The 12,548-nt window shown below is 37.0% G+C and overlaps 1 protein-coding gene across 1 annotated transcript; it reads left to right on the top strand.

Annotated features, from left to right (window-relative positions):
* Positions 1-3,424: 3,424 nt before the first annotated feature.
* Positions 3,425-4,734, top strand: LOC124896768 (craniofacial development protein 2-like). Its single transcript, XM_047408590.1, has 3 exons — positions 3,425-3,845; positions 4,063-4,138; positions 4,551-4,734. Exons 1-3 carry the CDS (start codon positions 3,425-3,427, stop codon positions 4,732-4,734), a joined length of 681 nt encoding a protein of 226 aa, XP_047264546.1.
* The last annotated feature ends 7,814 nt before the right edge of the window (positions 4,735-12,548 follow it).

The raw sequence follows: 12,548 nt of genomic DNA on the forward strand, positions 1-12,548 counted from the left end.
TCTTCAGTGTGTAAACTCAGTCTATCAATGTCTCAGCTTAACCAGTTTCATTCGAGGATGAATGATCCCAAGGGGGAAATATTGTAACACCCCGTATTTTCCTAGCATAATCTAAGTCCCAGTGCATGAGTATTTATATATAAAATTTTCAAAACGCTCATTATTTTTCAGTGTAGAGCCTGCCATTGCATAAGAAATTAAATTAGGTTTCCAATAATATAGAATTCACCTAAATCTGATAACCGGGTGAGAAGTTATGGTGATTTTAAGTTTTAGTCGTTAAACACCATCATTCAGGACAGTAGCAAATCGCGGAGCAGGTCAAAATGTCAATTGTCAATTTCAAGTGAGTTGCCACAATACCGGCACATCGCGGCACAACTTATTTTCACATTTGTCAGTCTCTAGTACACTAACACGATCCCACCGCATCACGGTGAACTTCCATTTCACATCCAAGGGGTAACACAATTCCACCGTGTCACGTTTATGGTCCAATTCCCAGTTGTCCACTTTTAAGTAACCCGACGCGATAGCGCCACGTTGTGCCAAGGGCCCAGATCGGGATTTTTCAGTTAATTTTTAGTTTTAAGTTCTGAGTTTTTAAATTATTCCAGGGATATTTGAGTCTTTTTTCATGGACCTAGTCAGCCTTTAACACAAAATTCAACCCTAATAAACCTAGTTACACCATTATTCATTCAGTTTTCCCCAAATTAAATCATTCTTTCTCATTAGGCAAAAACCCTAGTTTAAGAATCAAGGTCAATCCTCAAGAATCTCTCCAAGAACCTTTAAGAACTCTTCTTCTCAGGTATGTTAGGTGTTCATCTATGGGTTCCTTACACCCATAGAGTCTAAGAATATTTTTTTTAAATATACAAGATCTAAGATTTATGATTTCCATGTTTTAACTAGATTGAATTCATGTTCATGATAGTAGTTGGGTTTCAATCCATGATTTAAGTGCAAGTTTTATGAAATTGAATAGTATGTGTGATGAATATGTGATTATCTTGATAAACCCTTGAATTTACAAAGTGATTAATGTGTCTATGATGTTAATTAGGTTTTAATTCATAATTATTATATGATTCATGAAATTAGATTAGTATTTTATGGGGAAATATATGAATTGTATGCTAAACCCATGAAATTGTAAGTTGGCATTTTAGTTTCCATGTATATATGTTATCAATGATTATGTGCATGAAGTTATGCTCCCCAAGTGTTTGATAGAATGTCCATATGAATAAAGTGATGAAATCATGACATGTTAGTATATGAACAAGTTTATGCCCTACAAGTGTTTGATAAAATGTCTCTATAGATGATATCTGAACAGGTATACATTGTTATGCTTTGCAAGATCATGTAATGCTTTACTTTTCATGCTATCGAGTCTTGGGGGTATTCAATACCCGATAATTTAGCTATTTATTTAGAACCAATGTCAGTTAAAGAATAGTGTCAGCCTTGTCACGATCAATAGTACTCTCAGTTAGATATAGAACTCAGCAGAACTCAGTCAGTTATAGAACTCAGGAAACTCAGTAAATTCAGTTCAGTTCAGTCCAGTATAACAGTTTAGTATCTATTCAGTTGGGAGTAGGATTTAGCACCGAGAGAGTGTATGGATGACAGATTTCTGATCAGATAGGCTGAGTCGTTAGTAGCAGTCCCTATACTCTAGAACTGCATAGCCAACGCAGGATGAGAAGTCACCCATCAGACTAGGCTTGACTACCCAGGGGTCACCCGTCAGATTAGGCTTGGCTCCGCCCAGGTGTCACCCGTCAGTTAGGCTTAGCATCCTGATTTTCTAGTGTTAGTACCCATGGCACGGTATTATCACCCTTCCATCTGGGGTTACAAGTTGGAATCCAATTAGTTTAGAGAGGGGCATGTCGGTTAGAAGATTACCTCCCACAATTTCAGTTTCAGTTTTGGTCTTTAGTAAGTAACTCAGTTCAGTTCTACAGAATCAAGACTGTTAGACACAGTCAATTTAGAAGCAATAATTTAGTTATCAGTAACTCAGATATCAGTTACTCAATTATTAGAATTCAGTACTTAGCTATAGAAAAGCTCAGTTACAGCATGTATATAAACGCACAGTATTGCATACTTAGTATTTTTTGTAGTTTAGATTATCCATGTACTCTCATGTTTAGTTATTCTATATCATTTAGTCAGTTATTGTCCATGAATATGAACCCTTGCACGCTGCCTTAACTCATCTAGCATACCAGTACATTTACATGTATTGACGCATACTTTTCTGTGCTATAATTTTTCGTATCATAGGTTCGGACGCTCAAGTTCCCAATCATGCATAGTAGATCTAGATTCAGCCAGAGGCAGTAGATTTAGCAGTGAGTCCTCATCATTCGAGGATATTCTATTATTTTATATTTTTAGTAGATATTGTAGTTTAGTAGATGGAGTTAGTTGGGGGATTATCCCATCAACTCCACTTTCAGACAAATTCAATTAGAGGCTTTTTAGACTAGGTTTTCAGATAATATTCAGTAGTACAGATGTTATAGTTTATCAGTATTTCAGATGTTTTGAACCTCATGGTATTTCAACCCATTTTCCACATTAATTACAGTATTTTTATTCAATGCTCACAACAGATATCATTCATGGGTTAGCTTGTGGTCCTTCAAGATCATAAGTATGGTGTGACAACTAGGGGGTAGTCCTGGGTTGTTACATGCACTCACTCTATCTCTACTAGTTGTGTGTATAGCTTTCTTGATTTTAGTGGCTGCTACGAGCTGTCTTGTTTACTATTTCTATTTCTATTCCATTTTCTTCACGTCTTGGCTGACTATTTTATTTGTGGGTGACTATTTACTTGTTTATTTATGTATTTCATAGTAGTGTTTTACTTGTTTATTCTACTTGTGTTTTAGCTATTTTGTTGTTCTTAGTTGTTTGGTAGTGTGGGCTTGATAGTACTTGTTTGGTTTGCTTTATTATCTAAGCATTGTGCTCTTAGTGTTATTAGTCTGTGCTATCTCTGGTGGTGTGGTAGATGGTGTTGGCATAGGTTTATGTCTTTGGACAGGTCTTGGGTCAAGGTCAGGGTTGGGGGCGGGGACTAGGGTGGGGGTAGGGGTAGTGGCAGGGGGTAGGAAGGGTAAAAGGGCTAAGGATGACTATATGTTGAGAGTAGGGTCGTAGAACATAGGTTCTTTGTTGGATAAGTCACAGAGCTGGTGAAAATTCTTAGGAAAAGGCAAATTAATATAGCGTGTCTCCAAGAAATCAAATGGGTAGGTACTAAGGCGAGGGTAGTAGATGGTTATAAGTTGTGGTACTCAGGAAGCGTAAGGAAAAAAATGGTGTAGGTATTCTAGTAGATGACGATCTTAGGAAGAAAGTGGTAGATGTTAAGAGGGTCAATGATAGAATGATGTCAATTAAGCTAGTTATTAGAGGGTCTTTTTGGAATATTATTAGTGTGTATGCACTACATGTACGCCTAGATGATGAAGAGAAGAAGAGATTTTTGAAGGATTTAAACGAGATGGTGAGGGGTGTACCTAGTAATGAGAAGCTTTTCATAAGAGGCGATTTCAATGGGCACATAGGATCTCATTCAAGAGGATATGATGATGTGCATGGAGGACATGGGTTCGGTGTAAGAAATATTGAAGGAGTGGCACTTCTAGATTTTGCTCAGGCGTTTGGATTGGTGGTAGTCAATTTGAACTTTCCTAAGAAGGAGGTTCACTTGGTTACCTTTTATAGTTCAGTGTCCAAGACTCAGATTGACTTCTTGCTCCTCAAGAAAGGAGATAGGGATATTTTTAAGGATTGTAAGGTCTTGCCGAGTGAGAATCTTTTGACCTAACATAGACTTTTGGTGATGGACTTGGAGATAAAGAAGAAATGGAGGAAGAGAGGGGTGAAGGATCAGCTGAGGATTAGATGGGGCAATCTGACTTTGGCCAGAGCATTAGATATAGGGGATAAGTTGATAGCGAGAGAGGCTTAGGGAAGTGGAGAGGATGCTGATAGTATGTGGGATGAGACTGCCAATTGCATCAGGGAGGCAACTAGAGATGTGTTGGGCTCAAGAGGCCGCTAGGGCAAGCACCAAGGGGACTGGTGGTGGAATGAGGAGGTGAAGGAAAAGGCAGAGGCTAAGAAGAAAGCATATGCAAAGTTGGTTGAGAGTGAGGATGAAAATATAAATGGAAGAATAGGGAGGAGTATAAGAATACGCTAAGAGAGAGGTGAAGTTAGTGGTCAAGAGGGCTAAGAATGCTACTTTCGAGAGTTTATACACATTGTTGGACAGTAAAAATAGGGATAAAAATTGTACAGGCTCTCCAAGGTTAGGGAGAGGAAGGCTCAAGACCTAGATTAAGTGAAGTGTATTAAGGATGTGGATAGCAAAGTTCTGGTAGAGGAGGGTTGTATTAGAAAGAGATGACAGTCTTACTTTCATAAGCTCCTAACAAGGGAATAGATACTAGCATTATGTTGGGAGATTTGGAGCATTCCAAGAGGTTTCGTGATTATGGTTATTGTAGGTACATTAAGTTTGAGGAGGTTAAGGGGGCTATTTGTAGGATGCATAGAGGTAGAGCGGCGGGGCCAGATGAGATTCCGGTGGACTTTTGGAAGTGCATAGGAGGGGAAGGTATAAAGTGGTTAACTCGGTTGTTTAACATAATTTTCAAGATGGAGAGGATGCCTGATACCAAATGGTCCTAATAAGCCTCAAAATATTCCACAACTCGCACAAAATAGCCCACAAGAACAAGACACTAAAAGAGGTAAGAGAACACAAAACACAACAAGAGACGATTTCAATAGATAAAGTGGATAGATAGATTGACAAAAGAGTGTATAGACTATAAGAACACTAAGATATGTCATACCTAAGGACCCTTACAAACTACACAAACTATCACCAATCTTATATGAAGACACAAGAGGAACATTACCTCCCCTAACGCTAACGTTTCAAGCCAACAATTGCAACACAAGTGATATCCACACTTGTGACCTAATTTCGATTTTACCTCAATTGAAGAGAGGACTTGGTGTTTCAAAGTTCAAGACTTACAACAATAATTAACTAAGCAATGAAAACCCTAATACTAAATTATATATAGTCTATTACATAACAAAGTGAATTATCCAAAAGACCCTTAATGACTAAGGGGCACCTCGCTAGTGTAGAGTGGGGCGAATTTAGTGTGAATTTTGGTCATCCTCACACTTTAGCATTGAAATTCCTTGGATGTAATCTTTTCACACTTGCACACACATCGATCTTCATAGTCGTGTCGTATCATCCTCTCCATCTTGAAAGGAATTTGGCTTCAAATTCACGGCTTCATCACCTTCAAGTTTTCTTCTTTGAACCAAGTCTTCATATTCTGTACCGAAGCTTGGATGCTTAGTCAAGGTCTCCTTGAGATCATCAAGCATGTGTTGGTAAGTAATCCTCTTGGTATCCTCCTTAGAAGAACATGATCATGAACCTGCACACAAGAAAAGACGGCACTAGGCAAAATGCTAGTACCTTTGTTAGTGAGAAATAAGGAAGCCTTGCAGGTAAGTCCCACAAGTAGGGACTTATTTCCTCCTTGAACCATTGTTTACACCTTGTCTTTACTATTTACACTCTCGGTTTTCCCTCTCCTTCCATTCTTTCTCTTCTCCTCCAACTCCCTCACTTGTTAATAAACTTTAATCACTTGTAACAGTGAGAAAGGATGGAGTGTATATCTTTGTCCATGGATATCAAAAGTGTACCTATTAGTTATTCCATCATTCATGGTATCTCTATCATATCTCCATGGCCTCCCCAATAATAAATGACACGCTTGCATAGGAATAACATCACAAAATACCTTATCAAGGTAGTCGCCAACCTTAAACTATATTATCACTTGTCGGGTTACCTTTAACTCCCCATACTCATTCAAACTTTGAAGCTTGTATGGACTATTATGAGGTATTGTGGGAAGCTTCAAGATGTCAACCAAAGTACTACTAGTAATATTGACACAACTATATCCATCAATGATCATAGAGCACACAATTCTCTCAATAAGGCATTTGGTGTTAAAAAGGTTCTTCCTTTGACTAGGATCAACCAAAGCCTTACTAATCATGAATATTCTCACCACCAAACATGGCACTTCAAGTTCACCATCATATGGCCAAACATTTTCCTTACCTCCTTTCTTTAACCCTTTGGCTTCTCCCATCTCTCCATCTTGAAGTTGTTCATCAATCTTATTCGGTTCAAGCCCCACCTCTTATCCAATAAATTATAATTTCCCCTCCTTTAGGATCATATTCATCCTATTTGGACACTCACTAGCCTTGTGGCCCCAACCTTATCATTTAAAATATTGCATACCCTTAGAATGGGAAGAGGAGTACGATTTACCTTTGTTTCTTGGAGGGTACCTTTGGGAGTTCTAGTTCTTGGCTTGGAAAGCCTTGACATTATGTTTTTTGGAATTGAGTGAGTGATTCTTGTCCTTGTTAAACCCAAGGAATATTGTCCCTTGTACTTGTACCCCGGTCTCTCTTTTAGCTCTCTTTCAACCTTTAAAACGGCTTGGAAGATGCCATCAATGGTGTCGAATTTTTGAAGTGTCAATCATAAGGAGATATCCCTATTCATTCCAACCTTGAATCGAAAAATTTCATGTCTTACTTTCTCCTCTCAGTGATCAAGTTTCAAAATGAGTTATTGGAACTCATCGTAGTAATCCACGACGCTCTTGTTTCCTTGCCTCAAGTTATACAAATTGGGAGGAGCTCTTGTTGATAATTTTTGCGTAAGTACCTCTGTCTCATGAGTTACCTTAATCGAAACTAAGGAGGGGGCTGCCCTTCTCAAGAAATTACCAAAACACTTAACATACTCCCACCATTTAGTAGCATAACCCTCAAAGTGAGAGATTACATAGCAACTCTTTTTCTCTTCGGTAAGATCATTTACTTGAAAGACCCTCTCACATGAAGATTCCCATGCAATAAACTCTTCGGGATCACTCTCACCCTTGAAGATTGGAAGCCCCATCTTAATGGTATTTAGCCCTATATTACGGTTTTGGTTTCCTTGTTGGTTCTAATGACCAACTCTTTCCTCTCGGCTATGAACTTCCCTCGAAACTCTTTTCCTACCCATTATCTCCTTTATTCTCATGTAAACATCATTATATGGTCCATAACCAACATATTGTTCTCCTCTACCATACCCCTCAACATGGATGGGTCTATTTGGGTTAAGTGGAGCTTGTAGCGGCCGGATTGGATTTTGATAGTAAGGTATTTGGTCAAGTGGAGTTTAAATGGGAGGGCTCAGGTTTGATGGTGGTATTTGGGTCCCAAGTCTTTCTTGTTGGACTAGGTGAAATGGAGGGTGGATTGGCCTATCATGTTCTTGGCCTTGGGAGTAAAGGTTTGTTTGATTTATGGTAAGTAATGGTTGCCTTAGTAGATATAGCATTTAGTGTAAAGGTTAGGGAGTAATGGTTGGTGAGGTGTTTTTAGAGGTAGAAGTTCGGCTTCTTTGGCTTTTGACTCTCTCCAATCTCCCACCCATAGTCGACATCTCACCCTTCACCAATGTCATATCTGAGTTTAAATTTTCAATACCCGCATTAATTCTAGCAATGTCACGGGACATGGCTTTAAGTTGAGCCAGTATAACATTAGTGGCATTGTTGTCCATCGTGGGTTGAGAGTTTGAAACCTTAAGTTCCATTACGATTATACCTAAGGCAAACCTTCAATTTACGGTACAACAAAACATCAAATCAGCCCACAACGTCACACACAACAACACCAACAATATTCACGTCCTTGAACACGCTAACAATAATACCACATAAACCTACAAAAATAACAAACAATTAGTTCACAAATTCCTCACCACACTCTCAGACACCTTGTTCGTCTCACACTTGATGTCACAAGTGTTGCAAGTCGGCTCGTAGTTTGTGATGAGTTCAAGAGTAAGTTTACTTCTTGGTCGGAGTGGATTATTTGCTTGAAGACTCAAGGAAGTAATGTTTGCACTTGAACCAAGAAATGCTACGATTCAAAAACAAGAAAAGTATAAAAATAACACTAACACAAAGAAACGTATTGAAAAACTAATTTACAACTTAGTAGGTATTTACTTGTTGCCAATTAGTATAAGAATCAACAAGATTAAAACCAATGGAAACAAATAAAAGAAACTAGGAATTCCAATTCTTGAGCTTATGATGATGTGACACTTGACTATTGGTCATTGGAATGTTATTGAAGTTGAAAAATTTTGTTCCAAAACTTAGTTGTTCAACTTTTGTTCAAGTGGAAGACGGATCTCGGCTATGGGGAGACAAATAAGACCTTTGGATTCCTTTTCAAGATTTAAAAAGGTCTTGACCTACTTTCACTCTTCTGGCAAGACAACCTTTTTGGTAATCTTATTTCATTTACTCTTTTGGATAATTTTGGAAAGTGGTCTTACTTCTTTTTGGTAGCTCCACCTTTTGGAAGACTTTTGTTTCCTTACTATTTTGGTGTTATCTTGGAAATGTTTCCAAGACAAATAAGAAGTCTACTCTTCTTCTCTTGTTTTCAAGATCAAACAACACCTTTTGAAAACCCTCCTTTAACACAACTTCAAGAACAATAACAACACTAGCCGTTCATAACCTTCAACAACACTTGAAACTTAGCTCAAGAACTTGGTTTTTTGACTCAAAAGTGTTTAAGAGAAAAAAAAACTCACAATAGAAACAACTAAGACAAGCAAAACACGCCCAAATCTAGACACTTATCTTGGCCAAACACAACAACAACAAGAACACCTCGGCCAAGAACACCAATACTTAGAACACTTTTTTTTATTTTTCAACTAACCAAGCCTATGATTGGTATTGTAGGAACAAAACTAACCTTATATTTGATACCAGATGATACCAAACGATCCTAATAATCCTCAAACCAGTCCACAACCAGCACAAAACAGTCCACAAGAAGATACTTAAAACGGCAAGAGAACACAAAACATAACAAGAGATGATTTCAATAGATAAAGTGGATATATAGATTAACATAGAAGTGTACAGACTACAAGAACCCTAAGATATGTCAAACCTAAGGACCCTTACAACATACACAAACTATCACCAATCTATTACGAAGGCACAAGAGGAATGTTACCTTCTCTAGCAATAACGTTTCAAGCCAATAATTGTAACACAAGTGATATCCACACTTGTGACCTAATTTAGGTTTTTCCTCAATTAAAGAGAGGACTTGGTGTTTCAACATTCAAGACTTATAACAATAATCAACTAAGAAATGAAAACCCTAATACTAAACTATATATAGTCTATTACATAACAAAGTGAATTTCCCAAAAGACCCGTAATGACTAATGGATGCCTCTCCAGTGTAGAGTGGGGCGGATTTAGTGTGAATTTTGGTCTTCCTTACACTTTAGCATTGTACTTCCTTGGATGTCCTCTTGTCACACTTGCACACACATCAATCTTCATAGTCGTGCCTGTATCATCCTCTCCATCTTGAAAGGAATTTGGCCTCAAATTCACGGATTCATCACCTTCAAGGCTTTATAGTCGTGCCCATTACATCAAGATTTGATGCTTATTCCATTTTATTTTGCATTGGTGATGGATGTTTTGATGTGGCGTATTTAAGGTGAGGTGCCTTATTGTTTGCTCTTTGTGGATAATGTAGACTTGATGGATGAGACACGTAGTGGAGTTAATGCTAAATTGGAAATTTAGAGGCAAACTCTTGAGTCTAAAGGGTTTAGGTTGAGTAGGTCCAAGACAGAATATTTAGAGTGTAAGTTCAACGAGTCTATAAGTAAGAGAGATAGTTTCAAGTATCTAGGGTTTATGATTTAGGAGAATAGAGAGATTGACGAAGATATCACTCATCGAATTGGGGTAGGTTGGATGAAATAGAGGCTTTCCTCTGGAATCTTGTGTGATAAAAATGTACCTCCCAAAATTAAAGAAAAGTTCTATAGAGTAGTGGTTAGCCCGGCGTTGTTGTATGGGGTGGAGTGTTGGCCTGTTAAGAAGGTCCATATCCAGAAGATGAAGGTGGTAGGAATGAGAATGCTTAGGTGGATGTGTGGGTGTACTAGAAAATATAGGATTAAAAATGAGGTTATTCGATATAAGGTTGGTGTGGATTCGGTGAAATCCATTATGAGGAAAGCGAGGCTGAGATGGTTCGATCATGTTATGAGAAGGAGCACAGATGCCCCAGCGCCGAGGTGCGAGAGGTTGGATAGGGATGGTTTCAAGCGTGGTAGAGGTAGACCAAAGAAATATTGGAGGGAAGTAATTAGACATGAAATGGAGAAGCTCCAACTTACCAAGGACATAAACCTGGATAGGAAGTTGTGGAGGAGGCGGAATAGGGTAGAAGGTTAGTCGGAGTTTAAGATATGGTATCTTTTGGTGTGTTACATGTAGTATCTTATTTATGGTATTATTGTGTTTGCTAATCCCTATTATATATTTTTATTTTACTATTCTTACTATTACTGTTCCTTATCTTAGATTGTTCTATTTTGAATCGGGGGTCTATCAGAAACAAGCTCTCCATCTCACATTTGAGGTAGTGGTATGGATTGCACACACTTACCCTCCCCAGACCTTACTTGGTACGAATATACTGAGTATGTTTTTGTTGTTGTTGTATAGCCTTTCTTTCACAAGAGGTTCTTAATATTTTTTTTAAAATTTATTTTTCTAATTTCATAAGATGCAAAGTTATGAATAATTGTTTTATAATCGATTTCATTTAGTAATTTTTTTTCAGTTGATATTATACTTAATGCACACAGTCTTTCTTGAGACATTATTGATCTTAAGTAAGATTTTCTAGTAAACATAATCAAATTGAATAGAAGGATTCATATTTAAAAATAGTTCTTATTTTGTCACATCTCTTCACAAATTTTGAGCATATTTTTCAGTCAAATCAAAATTTAGTTCTTTTTACTTTTATAGTATTATTTTTTACAAAACCTATGTAATTATCTATACAAAATGAGACCCCCAAAAGTCGGAGGCCTAAGTCCTATGCTTTAGAGGCTTTACCCCAAAGCCACACTACTAAAAATTAGGTCTATGGCGACAGTTCAATTGCCGTCTACATAGAAGCCAAAACCGTTACTGTAGATCTATGGGAACGGTTAGCCCAGTCGCTACAACTGATTGCGTTACAGTAGTTCTAATGTGACAGTTATTTGCGACGGTTGTATAAACCATAGCCGTACATACATTTATCGCGACAGTTCTTGTTACAAAAAAATGCGATGATTTCTAGTCTGTGGGGACGGTTAAAACCTGAATCTATAAATCTTTATACAAAGGTTATAAAACACTATTGCGACATTCATTTATTTATGTTAGTGACATATATTTGCAATGGTTTAGGGTATGTAGAGATGGTTATCGAATCGTCTGTATGTATATTTAATACGACGGTTATATATTGCTATTACAACGCTTGATTCTTTACCTTGATGATAAACTCTATCTATTACGACACTTATTTAATTCTAACTCAGCGGTGTAGATTGTTACATCATAGATATGGCGACACTTCTTCAATGGTGATGCGACAATTATCTATAGGCTATTGTGACACTCATTTATAGGCTAATGCAATGGTTATCATAGGCTATTGTAACAGTTGTTCACAAGCAATTGTAATAGTCATTAACAGTCTATAGGAACAATTATTTTGGTAGGCTATTGCAACAGTTGTTATTAGGCTATCCAACAGTACTATATAATTAAAATGATTTTATAAAGTATAACACAAAATGTATATATAAATCAATCAAGAGTATGTACTATTAATTCTCAAAATCACAACCAAGAAACCAAATATTTTTTGACCATTCAAAAAGTAAAATATATATACATAATTTTGAATGTTCAAAAATAAAATGTTTGAAACTTGGTCAAATGTTTCAATAGTATAACATAAATTAATGAAGCCAATGTGATCAATCTCTTAGGTCAGGTCTAGTTCACGATTTCATTCTCATCTTCTATGTCATCACCTACAATAATAAGAAAAACAAAGAAAATGTCAATATTAGAGTAACATTTTGCAAACACCAAGACACAAAGAGGCTTCCCATAATTCCAAGCAATAAAATGAGCCATATGCATGTCCTCATGTCTACAAAATTTAAGTTTTAATTAGATAGAGATGAAAATTTTCATCTGATGACATTCATTGAACCACAAACTAGAGTAAAAAAACATACTGAAAACTTATACATAAAGAGGACATACTAAAAACATGCTTAAATCAAACTTATACATAAAGAGGACATACTGAAAACATACTCAAATCAATTTAGAAAACATGGCTACACCTTAAATCTGGTAAAACAAATCATCATTAAGCACCACAAGACCCTTATCCTTAATAGTTACCTTATTCAGCTACCACTACTAATAAACACACATCAGGAACCATATTTATTTTTTAATAAAACA

This window comes from Capsicum annuum, chromosome 3, assembly GCF_002878395.1.
Source record: "Capsicum annuum cultivar UCD-10X-F1 chromosome 3, UCD10Xv1.1, whole genome shotgun sequence".
Taxonomy (NCBI): domain Eukaryota; kingdom Viridiplantae; phylum Streptophyta; class Magnoliopsida; order Solanales; family Solanaceae; genus Capsicum; species Capsicum annuum.

Excerpts from the sequence above, each read along its gene's own strand:
- LOC124896768 (XM_047408590.1), top strand. The coding sequence starts at position 3,425 with ATGTCAATTAAGCTAGTTATTAGAGGGTCTTTTTGGAATATTATTAGT. Across the intron at positions 3,846-4,062 it reads GGATTGTAAGGTCTTGCCGA|GGAGGCAACTAGAGATGTGT; the intron begins GTGAGAATCTTT and ends CAATTGCATCAG. Across the intron at positions 4,139-4,550 it reads ACTGGTGGTGGAATGAGGAG|GTACATTAAGTTTGAGGAGG; the intron begins GTGAAGGAAAAG and ends TGGTTATTGTAG.